We start from the raw sequence: 20,606 nt of genomic DNA, 5'->3' as shown, positions 1-20,606 counted from the left end.
ATTTATCAGATGGACTGTGAACAGGACGGTGGAATACCTCCAAAATGTAAGGCAGAATTTATACTTGTGCATTGAATTGACGGCGTAGGTTAAGAGGTTTAGTCGACGCAGACCTCCTTTATATTTCTGTAGGCTGAATCCATTTCTCTCAGTGGAAACAAAGCTTTAATGTAATTTCATTTCACAGATAAGATACAATAAATTGTGCATATAATAAAGCCTCCACAAAAATAGCACTTTGAGTCTTGTACGTGATTTATCCTGGCTTCATATGAGCAGAAGAAATCTCCGCTCGTCACTAGGCTAATTTATACAATGTAAAATGCCATAGGCTTGTGCTAATAACGTTAGCATGTGATATTTGTTTGGAAAACGTGTTTAGTATAAGACAGTTGCTTGTCAGTGAACCTTGTGGGTTGTAATAGATTTGAATTTTGTAATGTTGCCTTTGGTAAATGTTGCTGTCCCTGGTTTTATGTGAGAAGAGGAAAAGATCGCTAACTGCTAGGCTAATCTATACAAAATGCCATAGACTTGTGGTAATAATGTTAGCATGTTGTTTTTGTGTGGAAAATGTGTCCAGAGAAAAACAAGTGCTTTGTCTGTGAATGCTGCGAGTTATAGGCTAGTGAAGCCAATTTGTGTACTTGTGTTTGACATTGTCTCTATTAAGACATGTTTGATGGGTGTTTTGGGTGTGTTTTGAATAGGGCTGCAACAATTATTCGACAAATCAATGTCTAATCAACTATTAAGTGACTATTTTAGTAGTGGACTTATCGGTTTCATAGAGAAGTACTATAAAAGTACCCCAGAATACTCTTATTGCAGCTTCTTTCATTCAGATATTGGCAGCTTTACACACTCTCCCATGACGGTGAACTAAAACCCTTTGGTGTGAGTACAAAACAGGACATTAGATGACATAATTTTGGGGTTTGGGAGAGACAGACATTTTTCAACATTTTAACACATTTTTTGATAAAATGATTAGTCAACTAATCCAAGAAATAATTGACAGATTAGTCACACCACAGCTGTATAATGCTTGCAACAGCGTAGGCGAAGGGTCTGCCGCACAAGTATAAATCCCGCTTAATGCTAGCCTGGGCTAAGTAACAAAAGTAGTGTTGTGGCAAACATTGCTTTTAATATATTATGTACAAGTAAATCCAAACAAATTCAGCACAAGAGCTGAACTTTGGACAAAGTGAACAGACAGGGACATCAACAAACAAATGTTATTGAATTATACCTTAGATAACAGTTAATAGCTTTTCAGCTTGTTCATAGTCATCATAGGAAAAAACATGTCAAAGTTATGGAATAGCCAACCACTGATTTTTGGTGGAAATGGTTTACCCTCCCCCCTTCCATCCCCTTGACTTTAAGCCAGTCATACACCGCCCACTCAGCTGAGTGGACTGCTATAAGTAAGAGTTATGGTGGCAGACACAGCAAGGAGTCTCTGCCTTGTCAGTCACCTACTGCGGTCTTTTCTGCCCAACATAATAGCTCCATAAATCTTCCTGAATAGTGACCTGCACGCATGTTGTTATAAGGGTCAGACATGGAAAAAAATCCACTTTGATATTATTGCCAGACAAGGACAAGTGTTTGACCCTACGAAAACGATTAAACCTGTTGTTTTGTCTTTTTTGTTTTTGTTTGGAGCAGTTTTTGATGTATTTTTAGTCCTAAAAAGTCACCCTTAAACCTGGCAAAAAACTGAGACACTAAAGTTTAAAATTTGATTGCAGCTGTGCAATTAAATGCTAATACTTTTATAGTTCTCTTCCACTTTGGACTTAGATCTACTCATGATACTGTTAATGGATTGGACGTCGGCCTAATCTAGCATCATGTCGAGCTCTGTGATAGTGCTCTCATCACAGGGTCCTGACCGGCTGCTGATTATCTCCATAAGTGCCTCAGTCTGTGCCAAAGACTAAATGAGAGACAAGTCACTTTGAGGGGATGAGTTATTGGGATCTGGTCGCCAAGCACAAAGCCCAGTCGTTTACACAAAGCTAGCCAAATGGTTAGCATTCATGTTGCTCCCTACTCAGTGAACTTGCCATGACCTGGCGGAGTGTATCGTCCAATGTGTCTGTCACATCCTTTCTCTCTCTGAACAGATGCAGGTATTAATAGGGAGCCTCGAGGGAGGTTTGAAAGGTTAATGAATCTGTAGCCTTAAGCAATATGGCACCAGATATACCCTTCATGGATACAAGGAGCAGCAGACCTTCTCCTAGATGAGCAGATGGGTCCTGTGGCACTGAGCGTAGTGGGTCGCCTGTACTGTAACAGCTCCAGTTGAACAGAGCTCTAATCCTATAAGTCCTGTAATTGTTGCTTCTAATAAGATCACTTTCTTTGGTCGAGTACTTGCTGTCAAATATGATTTAATGCTTATTAATATTTAATACTTTCTCTTCAGATCCATGCCTCATTGTTCTTCAGGATGGATTAGGACACTACATGATTAATTAGACTAAAATGCATGTACTCTTGACATGGTGTTCAAGCAAAAAAATGTGAAAGAAAACAGAACAAGAGCAACATTGATACAGTTTACGTTATGCCCTTGCTAAGCCTCAGCAGATCTGCCTTTGCAGTGAGCATCTATCTTGTCCTCCTGAGATGCTGGCCTCCGTTACATGAACACTGTAGGCATCACACCCATGAGTCATACTGTTTTTTGGATTCTCCAAATACCATAAGTTTCTCAGTCTGCTGCGGGGGCCTCTTCATATTGACTCAACTCATTCATGAGTGAGCACACAAACTTTTTCTTTTTGTCTCAATGTATAACTTTTCTGTGAGAAGGCACCTGAGAGAAGTGTTCAAATATAGGAGACTACAAAGAATAAGATGAGGAAGAGGAACAAAGATTTGATTAACTTTTTGTCAGACTTGAGGCCCAGACACACCAAACCTACATCAAAGAACTAGTGGTGAAGAAGGCCGACTGTTGTTGTGTTTGCCATTTCTTCAGGTCTTAAACACTCTGAGGGCATTTGCCCACCACTTATCACCTGTGATCTGGTCTCCATAGTGTCCATTTATAGCCTCTCTTCTAGACAATGTGACTGTGCATGGCGACCGCCAACAACTTTCTTGGACACTGAAAGGTCAATGCAAGACTGTTGAGACTTTTATGTATGCATTACTGCCCCACAGAATTGGCCAAAAAGTTTCCTAATTTATCAGAGTGCCAGGAAACCCTCCTAACAGCACCCCTCTCTTTTCATTAAAATTTCAAAGACCTCTGGAGTCACACAAGGATAAGCCCTGGGAACATGGAGACCTGGGGCGTGCGACACACGCAGGACTGCCATGCTTGTTGTTGCAGTCTCAGCAGGCATGAGAGGGACCAGTTGAGGAGAAGAGAGATGTTAAGGGATCATGGATGGGTCTTTCTGCCTCCCACTCAGCTTGCTTCAGTGTAGCAGCAAGGACCAAAGCAGGCTGGTAGTGAAGTGAAGAGTGACATGGACATATTGGTCCATTGGTTGAGACCCAGGGGACGGACAGAGAGAAGGGTGTGACAGCAAGGCACAGATGGAGAGATAAAGGGAAAAGGTTTTCCTCAGTTAAACTAGTGTAATCTGTCTTGTCATTGCAAAGGTGAGACAGATGACCCTCCTCTTACCTACAGAACTGCCACTCACCCAGTCATTATGCAAGACGGACAGCTTGCCAGTGAACTACAATCTGTCTGCCTCCAGCCATCAACTCAACAAGCCATTCAATCAGCAAGCTGCTAATTTTGCACGGTGCCAGTCAGTAGGTGTGTTCGCCAACTAGTCCGTCTGTAGTCTGGCACTGCAGGTAGCAGGAAGACAGGGTTGTAAATCTCAGTTTACCCTGCATTCTGTCGTCATATGACCAGGTTGATCAGATGTTTAAAATGGTATTCCCCAGCAAAGCATTGTCTCAGCAGACGACCTGGGGCCACTAACTGACCCGTCGTCTTGGATTTATTAGCTACCGTAAACATTTGAATGAGGTCCCGTGGGAGTTGTTGCAGTGACGCAAGCTCTCAAACAGAGACGCCATGTGCTCTCCAGTGTTTACTCTCTAAACGTCACCACTTATGTGGGAGCTCAGGGGGGGGACATCCAGTGCTGTTGAGCAATAAGGAGTCGTGGGTTGTGTTGTATCACAGGATCAGACTCTGCTGTGTTCACTGACTGAGGTGTCTGATCTCTTAGATGTTGGTTAAGCAGTAAGTAAGTAGTGGTACAGTTTGCACTCCTCATGTTTAGGTTTTGAAGGCCATGCCAAATATTTCACTGCACCTGTTCCATGTGTATGAAGTATTTTTAGGCACAGAGGCGGCTCTGGGGATGGCAATGCAGTTTTAATGGTTCAGTGTGTAGGATTTAGTGGCATCTAGCTGTGAGGTTGCAGAACTAAAACTTCTTCATGTGCTAAGTGTGTAGAAGAACTGTGGTGAACAATGCAAAAATAAGAATGACGTGAATTTAGAGCTGGTGTTTGATTTGTCTGCTCTGGGCTATCATAGAAGTTACGTGGCGGACTCTGTGGAAAATGATTAGGCCTTCAGGAAGCAAGTTTGCAAATCCTAAAATAGTGAAGGAACGACCTGCTCGACACTCCTGTGATTGGCTGGTACTTGTTGCCCTTGTTGGTTAGATTGGTTAGGCTTAGGCAAGAGGAGTGGGATTGGTTAGGGTTAGGTTAGGAATGTCACGATAAGCCAATCAGAGGCAGAGTAAGGCGGGCTATTCCTTCACTGTCCTATGATTTTCAAATTCTCAGCCTTGCAGCCAGTGTTTACCAGTGGCCACTTGCGGTATTGCAGCGGCCGAAAAGTATTTTCCCAATAAGCCACAATTATGACAGAGATGTCTGTAAAACTGTTGATAGGACATCTCAATCTATAAACAAGGTCAATTATGACTCCTTTCATTATGAATTTTTGTTCCATGGAGGTTTAATATTTGTAAAACTTTCCTAGAGCAGAGAAAAACGATTTAAACCTCCGTGTCTTCATCACCATGTAAAGTCAATGAGCCAAGCAGGAACTTCCTGGTGGAGTCAGAGGAAGAAACATCACTGCATATATTCAATGGGTTGCATATCGTGGATGTAAACCAGGAAGCTAGAAATATTTTTGGCATATGTGCCAGGCAACTCCATTGGAATAAATGTGTGCCATCTTGCCATCCAATATCCAGTTATTATTGAAATCAGTGAAGAGGACCCGCTGTGAATGTAGATATAAATAGCCCATTCTACTCAATCAGGTGAATCTAAACTCATGAAAAATAGTTATAAATATTATTTACAGTGTCTGCTAATAGATGCCCCTAAATCCTACACGCTGAACCTTTAAGAGCTCCTTAAACACAATTTTCTGCTTATTTTAATCATAGAGCTGCACAGCTTATGTCATATGTTTGTTTAGCAAAAAGGCATGAAGCTCACCGAAATTTTCCCTATTTTAACATGTCTTTCAAGAAAGCAGACTCACTACCAAGTAAAAAAAATCTCGTACATCTATATAACCGGCACCTTATCTGCACATTTACACAGAGGCCAATAAAAGTCAGAGAGCAGATGTGTTCATTGCGCCTCTTGAGTCAAATTACAGAGTTGTCTTGGGAGTCACTGTTCTTTCATTTATTTCCCCACATAGCCACAAAATTAAAGCCAAGCTGCCATATTATCTTCTCGGGGATCTCTCACCGATTGTTGATGACAGCATAATTAAATACAGGGATTAAAAAGGAATCCAACATGCGTTTTATCTTGCAGAGAAACTTTGTGGGTTGCTGTGCAAATTGATTCACTTAAACTTTAAAGTTTGCAAAACTCTTTAAGATACCACATGATGTGTGTGTCCGTGTTAGCTGGCTGGTGGTCTGAATGGTCTATTTAGTTGAGTTTTTCTTTGGCGGTGTGGTGAAAGAGTAAACAGTAGAAGCATAAATGTTTGTTTGTGTCATCAAGGCTTTAGCTGAAGCCACCAGTGTGCTACAGTTAAATATTAAAGTCTCCAGAGAGAGAGGGATGACGTGGGTGATTTTCTCGTGATGAGCACCTTAAGTCTTAAATTTGCGATTGGTTGTTTGCAGTAAAACCCACACCATCCCCCAGAATGAACTGCAGCCAAGTGTATCAGTTCTGTTGCTTTTGTTCTTGATTATAGCATCAGAAGTTGGATATGGATCTGTTATTTTAGCTTGTGTTTTATCTTTTTTTTAACATGCTCTTGGATCACACATCAAGAAATGACTTCTCTCTCTTCTCCCCACAGATCTAAAATGACTTTTACTAAATGGCCAGTGGTCGGAGCTTAGTGCTGATCCATCGAAGAGCACTATGAGTAGATGACAACAAGCAGCCTTTAATCCAGAAAGGATTCCTCTTCTCTGTGCTAAGAGTCTGCTAACCGTGTGTAAGGACCACTGGGAGTACAAGAATCAAGTCAAGGACACGTTCACTCCCCCTCAGCCTGCAGGAAGATGGGAGTGAGAAAATAAAACTCTGCAGAGTCAAGAGGAGCTTAATGAGTTCCAAGGAATCTTAAAACAAACGCTGTGCATTTGTGTATGTCTGTGTGAGAGGATCAGGCAACCATGTGGACATTCGCTGCGACTGTCCACTGTCTTCTGGCTGCTGCGCTGCTATTGGCTTGCTGCCTCCAATCATTAGTGGCCACTGAGGATGATGTCACACCTCGCATCAGTTTCCCTTACAGTAAGTTGAAATAATTATCCTACGCACTTTTCTCATGACTAATGTAAGCATTGCAAGAGACACTGCAGTGTTCACTAAACCCCTCCCCCAAAAAGCAATTGTTTAATATAGCTTTGCAACTGTAACATGGCACAGCAGGTTTGTCTTGCTTTTTGATTGCTCAACATGCTGAAGTGAAGTGCGTGGGGCTGCAGTGAGAGCGATACTCAGCATATAAATAAATTGGATGATGGTGAATTTTATCCTTCCATAAACAAAAATGCAAGAGCAAAAATGTGGGGAATGGATTTAAGACTGTCTTAATCCCCTCCAATGTAAACTGCAAACATCAGCCTCTCCAGCTATCTTACAACCTACAGTAGTAACACAACACAACATCATGTCCAAGGCCAGCAGCATCTTATACTATATTATTTTGTGGGGCTACAGAATACCGTAAAACTTTAGTTAATAGCCTGAGACATTATTTGCTTAAATCACTGAAATCAGCAGGCCTATATTTGGTATAGGCATCTACAGGCCTTTAATTCCTTTCACAGCAAACTGTTGCTCAGCAGAGATGGGAAATACAAATTGTTTATTTAAACCAGTGTGAATATTACTTGCATAAAAATTAGGCACCCAGCATACTGACATAACACCACTTTATCCGTGTTAAAACAGTACTCACAACTTGGATTCATTTTTATGAAAAACCATTTTGATTTGTTTTGATCTGAGGACCCTTACGGACCAAAGGAACATGAATAACTTACAGGGTAGTTGAGGAATGAACACATAATTTGAGGTAGCCACCAACCTGGTTTTATACATCTGAAGATGAAAAAAATGAACTGCTTTGCAACCAGACCAGGCCTCTAATTGAGACAGACTTTTATTTGTCAAAATGTTAAGCCACGCAGGTCTAGTAAAAAAGACAAGGTGTTTAATTGGGACTAGACTTTTAATTGAAGTTTTATGGTATGTTAAAAAATCCCAATTTTTGACTAGCACATCCACTGTGAAGCATTTGAAGGACGCTAACCTCAGTGGAGCACCATGGGCAGGACTGACACCATTGTCAGCTTTTGGCAAGTTTTGTCAAGCAGTGCGCCGGAACCAGTGAGTAGTAATAACAACAATGGCGAGTGCTATAGACAAGATAGACTCCACTATCGAGGCTGTTCTAAATCAACATATCTTTTCAATATCGCCAGACATCAAAGTTTGTTTTTACTTTGCTCTGCTCTTCTCTTAAAGTCCCAGCAAAACAAGTATGTTCACATGGCTACGGATCACTTTGTACTGAAAATGACGTTAGATTCAGGCAGATATTTTGGTCTTTAGTGATTGGTTAGGAAAAATTGAATCTCCCTCCCCCATGGAAATAGGTTAGAGTAGAAACAATTGTCAGACTAAAGGTGGAATCGGAGTATCGCAGTAACACATTGATAATTCAGTCTGGTATCAGGCATAGTTCCTGCTACAATGGATGTCTCCAGGACCACATTTTGCCACCATGACACACACACAGACTCACCAAGTGAAAACATTACTGTCCCCGCTGGTAACAAGTGTGTAGCAAAGCAGCTTTTGCGGCAGTGTGTTAACGCAGACATGTCAGAGACCATAAGTGCCTGCGGGCTCACATGTTGGTCTACACGTGCCAACTTGAAGAAGCCTGAAACACCAACTTCACTTCTCGTAAATACATGCAATTATAAGTTTCCTCCCTGAAGGTCTTCTTTAAGATGAGATGTCACTCTGCACTGACTTCACTGTGTGTGTTGTTTTTTTCACCCTGAGCCTTGACAGAACAATGGGGTGAAATATGCATGGCATTACATGTGACTCCTCCGAGTGTTACTGAGGTGAAAGATACAATTCAGGGCCTAGCAAGTACTCTGCTGCATATATAGTCTGCCTTCGTACCTTCAGAAGCGCAAGACTCTCCCTCCCTTTTGGTTACTAATTGACCTCCTGGTATTGTGCAGCTGGATGCAGCAATTTATCTCACAAATACAAACTTAATGTCTCTCCTGGCGAATCCACTGATTGAATGGAAGACCTTTCTGCACCCGACTTCATCTTTGCATGTTATTACTCCACACACACCACAGCACTCCTCTTATTATAATAACGGTGGATTAAGCTTTTATAATATAAAAACATGGTGCCTGTTTTTCACTGTTTGCTCAGCTAACGGCTTTTGGTGATTGATTGATGCATTATGGGAGCTTATGACAAATGAGAGGAAATAAGGGTGCTGTTTGGATTCAGCTCACAGGGGGAAATTGACTGCATCTCAGGGAAGTATTGCCACTTGTTTTTTTTAACATCCTGTGCTGAAGCTGTTGTAAAAGGACAGTTCTCATCTTAATTCTTAAAATGAGCTCCCGCGGCTCCTGCGATATATTTTTATCCTGCTCTCGTCTCTGTTTTGCAACATTGCTTATACAGGCAAATATGCCAATCCAGCAACAACCAAAGTACAGGCTTATATGGATGTCGGGGTGTGTTGGCTCCTGTAAACACTACCTGTCTGAATTTGAAGTTTCCTCCCACTGAAAACAACAATCTGATGCTTGTTTTCTTCACTCCACGCCAACTCAGTAAGGCGTCATGCGGTAATTCACATGCACCATCTCAAATTGGCATCGCTCATACCCAAGAACAACCTTTCACATACTTGAGCCATTTAACTTGTTTCTCAAAGAACTAAATGGATTAAATTGGCCCAAAGCTGGTTCCCAGCAACTGAGTGTTTTGCAAGCCACTGATGTTTCTCTTTTTTCTCCCCCGCTCTGCTTTGCTCCTCTCAGCATTCATAATCTAAATTTCATGTATTTTGACGGCAGCAGTTAGTGACTAAGATTCTCTCAACTGGAGAACATAAGTAGTAGTGTGAGACAACATGCTTTTCAGCTGATAATGCAGTGTAGAAAATCTTATTTAAACGTCACCGACACCGATTGTAACCTATTCATTAAGAGTACAGCTTTGCATAAACAGGGTCTGCAGCATCACTGACATTCTAAACGTTTGGTATATAAAGTAGCCTCAATTCAACCCGCACCATTGATGCAAATCATGTAAAGCAGGTCACCGTTTTAAACCTCCATTCTGGTCTGTAGAGTCTGTAAGAAAAGGGGGGACCCAGGCTGTTTTCTCGAGAGAGGACCCTTGCCTCAACATGGCCTTTTCCCTGAAAAGGCGTCCCTTTTTCTTTTTGTCCTCCTTCCCTTTCCTCTCGCTCCTTCCTTCTCTCCTAATGAGCAGGCTAATCTCTCATGTGTAGTGAGTGGAGGTTTTTGTGGTCGCTGCAGTGGGAGAGCCTTGTCTGTTTTTCATTACGGCTCTTGTGCAGAGAGACAGCACAAAGGATCATGGGACTCAGAGCAGCAAGCTTCGGTTAGGCATGCGGCGTGTATCGCTGTTAGTTATCAGAAACTTCTCAGGCAGGATGTTAGTGTCTTTATCCAGATATGCGCTGAGGAGATGATTTATTTTTCCTCTTTTCTTTTTCTTTCACTTGGATCAAGAAGGAGAAATTCAAGTTCTGCACTTAATAAGAACAGTTTAGATTAATCAGCTGGTTAGGCTGTTTGGCAGCCTCCCTGAGCTTTTTTTTTTTGTCTGGCTCCAGTGCATGAACTGTATTGTGTGTCACACTGTTTTTGATGTGATTCTGGTTCCTCTTAAAGAAACAGTTTGACATTTTTGAAATATGCTTATTTGCTTTCTTGCCTTGAGTTAGATGAGATGATGGATCATTGTCAAATCTGTCTGTTGAATATGAAACTACAGCCAGCAGCTGGTTAGCTTAGCTTAGCATGAAGACTTGAAACAGAGAGGAACAGATATCTGTCTCTATCTGAAGGCAACAAAATCAGTGTATGAGATTTTTTTCAGTTCTGTATTTGTATGGCTGTAACATCTTAATTAGTGAACTTTGCAGGAGATAGAAATGCAACTGAAGATATATATACAGATACCAATGCAAATACAGATTTAATGCACAGAAGGTTGGATATAAAACGTTAACAGAGGGTGAATATCTAATAAATGCAGATGCAAATAGGATGATAGGTGGGTTTGTTACCTTTGGACCAAGATAGGCTAAGCTAAGCTAACAGGCTGTCAGCTGTAGCTTTATATTTACCAAACAGACCATGGACTGTACATGAAGATGGACGTTTCCACATGTTTCTGTCTCCTCTCACTGTTCAAAAGTTAAGCCAAAATATCCCGATACGGCCGCTGCCATCTTGTGTGACATCATTTGTGTGAAAACTCAATACTGTGGAGATCACTACTGTGCAGGCTCCGGCTCCAATTACCCATCCAACCAGTCATGCGCAGCCCCACTGATAGCAAGCACACTGATTGGCACACGCAGATATCAATCACCTCGTCAAACCCCCTTTTTATATAGTTTTTTTTATATAATCACAGCCAAACTTATCAGAAAAACAAACACTTGAACATGTATCTCTGTTTTAAGAACTACCTAAAATTACAGAAAATGTATTTGACATGTACTTTGATCTTTTAGTTTGGCCCATGTCTTATCCGCTAACATGGAGGAGGCAGGCTTTATGACCTATACTGCAGCCAGTCACCAGGGGGGCATTCAAGATGTTTTGACTTCACTTTTTGGGGAGCTGTTATGTGATCCATCTTTATTATACAGTCTATGATACAAACACGAGATATCAAGCTTATGTAAGACTTGGCCAGAAAGTGTATTTCCCAAAATGTCAGTGTTTATCTAATTTTCTGCTTCACCAACCCCAGTATAGTTTAATTGTCTATTTAATCTCATTAAGTGGTGATCAGTTTATCTCAGCATTTTCAGAACGACTTCTTCCTCCAAATATTTATATGTAAGTTTTCTTGAAAAGTTTGGGGTTAGATGCAGCATGACTTTTTTGATCCTGTATATGCTGCATGTCCTTTTCCCCATCAATGTCATAAAGAATAATCGTTGATTTTAGTCTTTTTGCTGGTTATATTGATTTAATCAGATATTTAATTCATATAATTATGTAATAATTGACATAGTGACAGGTTACCTAAAAGAGAGAAGAAGTTACGCAACAGGACTCATGGAAGCCAGAATTTAAACCCTCAGTTTTACAAGTCGACATCCAGAGACTCTGTCAGTTACCACTGAAGGTTTGTATGTGATGTACTGAATGTATAACAAGGTATATTTCACAAAGTATATATTCAAATCAGAAGGGAACATTTTTGGTCCTAATACATTCCCACAGGCTGCCAGTAAAAAGCAAATCAAATTGCCCCTTTAGGCGGAGCTACCAGGCATGCTGTGTATGCTCAGTGTACTCAGTGTCCTTTCCCGTTTACGTTTGGTTTATGTTCACCGAATATTGTGCGCTTTCTCTCATGCATGCTAATCTAGTGACCTTGGCAGTGTGTGGATCACAGTGCAGAAACAGAGGAGGGCCGAAGAGGGAGGGGGTCAGGCCAAATGCTCGTGACATGCTCCGATGCCCACCTAAAACCCAGCAAGGACACGCCCACTGATCCTGAAAGAAAAGCAATCTGTGGCTTCCAGCAGAGGTGGCACTCACAAGTGCCTGCATATAACGCCATAACAGCCGCAACAATGGGACATAATTACAGCACATCAAATCCGTCTGTTTCAGATGCTTTAATGGCTTCATCACTTGCACGCTCCAGGGAATGTACAGAAAAGTTCAGTCTTTGCAGATTTCGATCAGGAACATTTGATTTGAAGACAATGGCGAGCAGCGAGGAATAATGGTGTAGTTGTTAATTAAGACGGACAGAGAGGAATGTGAGGTTAAAGAGGGTCATCAAGTGGTTTTTTTTGGGGGGTTTTTTGGGGTTTTTTGGATTGCTAGGATGCAGTGTAGATTTATCCAAAACTAAAATGTGGTTTGCCTCATCACTATTAATATCTTGCAGCAGAGATTTTTATAGTTCATAGTTTCATAGCTTCACTGTTACTGTCATACCATTTTACGATGGACTGAGATTAACTTTTCATAGGGTTACGAAGCATGTAGGAATTATTTGGTTTATCTGGTCACACAATATAAGATTTTATCATCTGACACAAACATGCTTTTGGTCACACTTCAGTATCCACATTGCTGTCAAAGAAAAACGTTTTGTTTGGTTTCTCTGAAAATTAAAATAGTCATAATAATTGATGCTGCTCTTTGAAAAGATAAGCTGAGATTTAGATATCTTTTACCCTTAGTCAACTTCATACATTTTTGCCAGCTCGGATAGCTACACAAATGTACATGTTATGATAACTGTCAATTTTCAGACCATGATATTCCTTGGAACTGGCATACAGCTGCAACCCTAAGTACCGTACAAGATTATTATCTACAAACAGCAACGCACTTCAGGAATAGGCGTGTGCTAAAGAAGCACTTTAGGTTTTACCATCTGATTTGAGGCAGAACTGAAACGGTTAAAAGCAGTCATCTCAAGTATCTTTCATTAAAAGTCAGAACTTTCCTGATTCAGTTCCAGTATGTTAATGTGCTCCACATGCCTCTTATATTCCTACTTGTGGGTGTATGTAAGAAAAGAGAGCGAGGTGTGTGTCCCCGTGAGGCCTGGCTGACTATATGTTATATAGACTGAGCTCAAGGGTTCTGTTACAGTGTCTGGTTTTATAGAAATCCTACCTGTGTGATTTGAAAATAAAATGGCTTCATTTCTTATTTGACTTGATCAGTCGCGAAAACTGACAGTCTGCTGGGCATGTATGTGTAGCACTTATGGATTCATGATAGGAAGCATTGTCCTGATCAATATAAATGACACCTGTTGGAGGAGATAGATTTTTTTTCAGATTATGTCAGGGCATGATAACCTGTATAAACCCGTATGGCGGCTAATGTGGCAGGTGTGGAGGTTCTGAGCTCACCAGGCTCCTGATAGCAGCATGACAACAGGAAATAGATGTGACTGTGTGTGTGTGTGTGTGTGTGTGTGTGTGTGTGTGTGTGTGTGTGTGTGTGTGTGTGTGTGTGTGAGAAAAGCCATTAGCAAGGAGCGTAAAACCAATGTGCTTGACCGCTTCTCATCTGCACTACTTTACTTCTTGGTGGTGGGATGAGTAGAGAGCAGGAGGCTGTGTGCGACTCCTGCCTGCTCTTCTCATCAAGGGCCCCTCCAGAGACACACACACACACACACACACACACACACACACACATGCAGGGAGGAGCGTTGTGTCTGCATGCTGGTAGCACTTAAAGACCTTCAACACATGCCAGTCCAAAGTGAGTGCACTTAGTAAACTGAACACAGCACCGCTGGTGCCCTAAAAATCGACAAGTGCGCAAGCTAGAAAATGGCAGAAGAGATGTATCGAAGTGTACTTTGATGGGATTCTAGCTGTAGCAGAAACCATCTGCAGCCATGTGCAAGCCAGCTGGATTTGGATGTTTGCGGTGCCAATCCAAATGCCTCTTTTTTTCTCTCTCTCTCTACGAGTCCACTTGGCCGAGCCGTGTCATTCATCAAGCCAATCTTTCTTGTTGTGCCTGTGTGTTTTTTTGTGTGAGTAAGGGCATAACTAAGTAATAAAATAAAGAAAACACTGGGAGTAGTGGAAGTGCATTAAGATGTGGAAAGTCAGGAGCTTTCCAATACGTCATTAAAGTTACAACAGAAAAATGTATCTGTTAAAAAAAAACACAGAAGTTTTTGACAAGTGATTGTTGGCGGTGTCGAACTCATTGACACATTTCATTGCACTTCCTCTGACTACTTCACAATAAAAGCCACTTTGTGTAGAAAATGTTGAGTGTACATTAGCAGTAACTTAATACAGCTTTGATTCGGCAGCATTGCAAACAATAGTGCTGGATTACATGCATCATTTCCTGTGAATCCCTCACGTGTGAATGCATTGTGGAGATGGCGGACTCCGCCACTAACAATAAACTCTACCATACAGAGAGGTAATTACAGATTGTAAATACAGTCAAGAGTTATAGCTGAAAAAATGCTGGCTATTAATGAAAGAACAGGGTTTGCTTTATAAAATTAATTCATTATAACTTAAACCCCAGTAACACTTTGCAATGATAGTTTTTGTTTTAGGAAAGCCGGGTGGAAGTAGGCAGAATTTTTAAAAGCAAAAAAAAAAAAAAAAAAGCATTTCTTAGAAATCTGAATCTGATTCCAGTGGCACCGACTGTGAGAGAGGGTAGGAGGAGGATGGAGAAAAGAGAGGTTGAAGAGGCATCCCACACATGACAAGCACAGGCACGTCTATTTTGAATTGTGTGTGTGAGGAAATTATACCAACTATCTGTCTCCCTCTCTCTGTGCTTTAGCCTGTGTTTGAATAACCCACTCAGATACCACATAGAGTGTCTCTCTCTGTCTCACCGAGCTAATATCCAGGATTTTGTAAGCTTTCAGCCGTGATAGACCACTGCGCTCCATCGCTCTGCCGCTTTGAGTGTTGGGTGGGTGCGTGCCAATCCAGAGTGCATCAGGATGACACCTAAGAGCCAATAATTACAGAGCAGAGCATCATGTCTGTGTCAGCCCCTTGTTCTCTGCTTTTAGAGGTATGCAGCGGTTTATGCACGGGCCTTATCCTCGGTGTGTCTGGGAGATGTTGTTTTTTCCTTCATAGGATGAGGGGGGCGTTTTCCAGTATTACAGGGTTTGTACAGTACACACACAACAATTTGGCATTTACAACAAATATTCAGCCATTTCAAGGTTTTCTGTTGTTGTCCTGATTCTGAGCCTGCACATGTAACCATGTGGCACCATTTACACCTTTTTGTGCTGCATACAGTAATCCTCACACACAGCAAACACTGGACTTACACACTGTCAGGCTCTGGTTATTATCTGCGAGGTGCAGATGTCTCCCAGTATGATGTGTACACACTGGCATCCAAGTACGAGCATAATACAGCATATACTGTACACACAAAATTGCAGCAAAGCCACATCATCTCAGTTGTTACAAACAACACAACACATCTGTGAGCCGTATTGCCTGGCCTACAGATACTGTAGGTGTCACACTCTTTCTGAAACTGGTTCAGTGCTGTCAGCTTTTATTTACAGTCCAGGAAGTGTTTTTTTCTGCCCCAATTTCTTTCTGTCTTTGTCTGTATCAGGTTTTTAGAGTTTTAACTCACTGCACCTGAACTTACCTTTTTAAAAATAATGATCCACTCATGTAGCCTAAGTGATTTCATTGTTGACAGCTAAATAAAGACTGAGTAAACGGTTCATGCGAGGATGGAAAGGAAGTATGTCTGTTTAAAGTTTCGCCCCAGCTCCTCCAACCCAGTCTGCCTCCTTCTCAGAGGCCTTGTCCTCTAAATGTGCAGACAAACAGTGTTTCACTGCTGACTTGGCGGGCATACTACAGCAGTTCTTGGTTGCCAGTAGTCGCAGACAATGAAATAACCATCACTTTGCCCAAATATCACAAGGATCAGTGCAGCGATGACCTTGAAGCGGCTCCTGTCGGCTTCTGTCAGGAGCTCCTGCGCCGCTATCAAGTCCATTGTCAAATCACGTCAAACAGAGCCTTGAAGCTGTGCACTGTTGTGTAGCTTTGGCTGGCAGAGGGCAGAGATGGATAGTGTTTTTTTTGTTTTGTTTTGTTTTGTTTCTTTGGATAAATGTGTGTCTTGCATGTAAGATAAGCAGAGCTTGGTGTGAGATTAATATCAGCTGCGTTACACTCTCCTCTCCTCTGGGCTTTCTCTGCCTGCCTGCAAACGAACCCCTTTGTCCCCGTTGCCCCCATGCCTTGTGACTTGGCTCATGCTGCTTTAGTAAATCTGGGGCATGTTTACAGTCAGGGCTTTTAGGAGTGTCTTGGCAGGCATATACCTACCAAGCAGCCAATCAATTGCCCCACCCTTGGAGTACTATTAAACCCTCGAAAAATAGGTTGATCCTGCTCTGTTTGCTCTGAAATATGACGCCTGCCAAAGTGCTGGCATGTATTTTATTTCTCAGCGACACTGTCTGCAAGTTGGCACCCTCTGATGATATCTTAGTTACCTCAATGGTGAGTAAGCACACCGTGAACACACTCAGCTGTGATATGAATGGAGGGATTCAGAAGAAATCTTAAGTGATGTCACTGTGCTATTTTGGGGGTCTGGTCTCTCAATGCTGATAGAGTTATCCAGAATCTATTTTAATCTGTAAGTCAAAAATTTGGGAAGATTTTGAGATGTATAAAAAGATTTTATGAATGTGTCTGGAACGTGAACTATTTTTATGATTCATAAGCATCCCCTCAAGAGAACTCACTTTGTATAAATTACATTACAGCCACTTGTATTTGTCTCAAAGTCTGTTAATGCTGCTGTTAAAGGTATAGGCCTGGTACAACTTATTTATTTTCTGCCAAATGTTTGATGAGAAAATTGACACCACTCATGTACAGGAAATGTGAAGCTAAGGCCAGCAGCTAGTTAGCTTAGCTTAGCATAAAGAATGGAAACAGGAAAACAGCAAGCCTGGCTCTGTACAAAGCGAACACAATTAGCCTTCTTAAGTCCTGCCCCTTTTTGCTGTGTGCTCCAATAACAGTTAAATAAGCTTGAAATACAGCTGAGCCTCGGTAAGCGTTTCCTTTTATTTCCTGTTATATTTAGATATGCTATGCTAATCTATGTTGAAAAGCAAACCTAACCTTGCTAACATTAGTTAACTCCATCTGGAGTTAACTAATGTTAGCAAAACACTAGCTAACTAGCTAGCTGTACCAATAGTATGAAGTGGTATGCACGTCTTGTCTCTTAAGTAGGCGTGGTAGTCACACCTTGTTTGGAAGTGTCGTTAATGTTGTGTGGATCAGTGAAATTGGATTCAAAACAAAGCAACACCATACACAGTACAAATTTTACGGTATATTTCTAAATTTGCTGCTCATCTAGCTGAATGTCTAAGTCTAATATCACGTCAGTTGTTGCCAGATCTTGAGAGAGTATGTTGCTAAAACAGAAGCTTGTGAAAAAAGGGTCCAATATTTACTTCAGTGACTATGCAGCGAAGGAAACAGTCATAATCTGTACTCACGCTTACTTTTCCCATTGGAATGAACAGACCCAGGGCTATGCCAGTCTCCTGATGTAGAGGAGCAGTGGTAAAACCCATGTGACACAGATACAGGAAATTAATCGCAAGTGGGCCGTCTCTGTTTATCAGTGGTCTCTGTCTACATCAAGAGGAGTTAGCCTAATGTCAGATCACCAGTGTCAGGTTAGCTTCCTCCTCATGTTTGTGATAACATTAAAGCTTTGAAAGGGGACAGATAAGTTGGCTCCTGGCATATTTTTAAGGTGACGTGAATTATGTTTAGCCAGAAAAAGATCAAGGCTGCCATTCCTTGTTCATATTTTTTGTGTGGACTAATGTACCACCCGAAAGAAACTAATGTAACTTTCTACAGCAAGAGACTAACATTAGGTCAGCACCATGATCTGTTGTCAATAATAAATACATAGAGTACTTTACAGATCCCCAGAGGAGGAAAAGGGGACACATACCCAGCAGTGCGGGAGCAATGTTGACTGATAGTCTCATCATCCTCTGTACTTCTCTCTTTTTGTTGTATCTTGTTCATAAAAGTTAACAGTGTGAGTATATCCTTCGATCACATACTGTGGTCCTTACTGTCAGCTGTCTATCTTACAAACACTGCACCACCTGGCTGCATCACTATGTTTCTTTTTGTCAAGCTTGGCTAGCTTAGCAACAGTAACTTAGAGGAGTGGGACTTAGGGTCACTCAGTTTGGGTACACCCCTAAAGCTCCCAAATTAAGGGGTTGTGTAGTTTTAGTGTAATAATAACATCATGTGGTTGTAGGAGGGCTATGTGATAGTCAATTTCTTGCTTTCTTTGGCCTGTTATGCCAACACATTTGTCTCCCAGCACCTCTTTGAGTCAGTGTATGTTGCAATAAAAACATTGTTATTATCAGTAAAGCAGCTTACATTAACACTTGTTGGAAGGGAATATATTATACAGTACGTATGGAAAAAGTGCACAACTTTCCCTTCATGTATCTCTGCTTTAATTCAAGAAGTTTGTATCTGTTCAGTGTGTGTGCACAGATTTAGTCTGATTCTCTCACAAACATTTCTGTGATCACGGGGCAGCTGCTCTCTGAAATACTCTGTGATATGATTTGTTCCCGCCATCTTTATCTCCACTGGAAAAAAACCCCCAAAACAAAACATCACAATGAATGAATACAATGAATACACTGCCAAAATTGATTTTCACTCAATTAATTGCTGAGAGGTTATTATCAGCCGGTAGAGAAAAGACATTCACTTCTTGAATGTTGTTAACATTGCATGCAGAACCTGATCTCTCAACTGGAAACTGCCCTCAAATAATGTGTCTTTTGAAGTGTGCCACTGCGCTCTAGTTTGGACGATTGGACAATTTCTTTTGCAGCTTGTACGCTTTCATAAGTACAGAGAAATGAGGCAGAGAAATATACACAGTTTGACGTCCAAGCTGAAATTCAAAGAACCTGTGGTACTAACTAATTCGGCATGTTAACACCGGTAATAAAGCAGCTATATTGATGGAAGGTGCGATGTGATGAGCATTAGTAGAGGTTGAGGGCCCCGGCTTGGTGACAGCCAACTGATTAAGCAGGCGGGTGATAAATGGACCTGGTGCCTGGCTGTGAAATGGCCTGCAGATGCCCGGCATTCTGCTACAAGCATGTCAAAACGCACAACTGATCTGCTGCATCGGAAAGCATAAAAAATCCCCCAACAGCTATAGATGAAAAAGAGAGAGGGAGAAATCCTTGAGTTTCTGTTTGAGATCGCAGCACAACTGACGTTTGTTACTGGCTTGACCTTCTGCTCTTATCAAAAATCCATCTCAGAGTGCTTTGAAAATAACATTTTCTTCCCTTGTCTGCATGTTTCCTCATAGGTCAACATCTCAATCCAATCTTCCTGGTTACCACAACTCCCACTCAATACCCCGACCTCAACCCCCTCCCTCCCCACACACACCCTGCCGCTAAGTAGCCCCGGACTGCTCTCTGAGTAAAAGTTTCATGAGTTTGCTCTCCTCTGCTCGTTAATCCATTGTCTGTCTAAGAGGATGTCACTGCGATTTATGTCAGAGAGTTTTAATATGCTGAGGGAAGGCTGTTTTTGGTTCCAGTGAATGGCCAAAACTCAGGGGAGCCGTGACAGTCAAGCTATGATATGTCCCCCTGTTGAGAGGAGAGATGGCACTCCTTTGTCTGCCATCAGCAGGGTCCACTGGGACTGAGTATAGCGCTCTTTATGAGCATTTAGGACATTTTTAACAGCCTAAATTTACCTTGAAATAAAACCAGTTTTTCCTTATCCACATTGGAAAACTGTTTTTCAGTCCTGTGACAATAGGAAGTCTTTTTTTAATTTTTGTATCCCCTCCCTGGATTTTAATGGGAGGCCCCTCTCTTCATTGACTCCAGATGTCACAACGTTTTAAACAGAATGAGGGCTGTTGATCTGAAAAGGGCTTAAGATTTGATTTTGGACAAGATGGGGCCCGTGCAGCTGGCTTTCACTCCCATAAGGGGAAAGCCATCATCTGCCAAAAGTGCTTCGAGTGTTAGATGAACCATTTGTTTGTGAGCATATTGGAAAGTTTAAGTCGTGGGTTGTAAACATTTATTGCTGTTTACTGGCTCCATTTGCATCATGAACCACCTGGAGTGTTGGAGATAAACGTACCTCTGGTGTCTTTTTCTTACTGTCAGAAGTGTCTGAATTTGAATGCAGTTTGCTGGTAATATTGTAATCGGTTTAACTGCAGCAAATATTAGTGTTGACCACTCCAGATACGAGCCAGTAA

At 41.5% G+C, this 20,606-nt stretch overlaps 1 protein-coding gene across 1 annotated transcript in view; it reads left to right on the top strand.

The window, feature by feature from the left end:
- The window catches only part of LOC125901316 (semaphorin-4B-like), a 58,627-nt gene that overhangs the window by 11,944 nt on the left and 26,077 nt on the right, over positions 1–20,606 (top strand). Inside the window, exon 2 of the mRNA XM_049596966.1 lies at positions 6,293–6,735. Within this exon, the coding sequence (XP_049452923.1) occupies positions 6,615–6,735 (121 nt within the window). The 5' untranslated portion in view covers positions 6,293–6,614. The remainder of the gene's footprint in view (positions 1–6,292; positions 6,736–20,606) is intronic.

The sequence above is a fragment of the Epinephelus fuscoguttatus genome, linkage group LG2 (assembly GCF_011397635.1).
Source record: "Epinephelus fuscoguttatus linkage group LG2, E.fuscoguttatus.final_Chr_v1".
NCBI classification, from domain to species: Eukaryota; Metazoa; Chordata; class Actinopteri; order Perciformes; family Serranidae; genus Epinephelus; species Epinephelus fuscoguttatus.
This window is presented reverse-complemented; position numbering and strand designations above follow the sequence as displayed.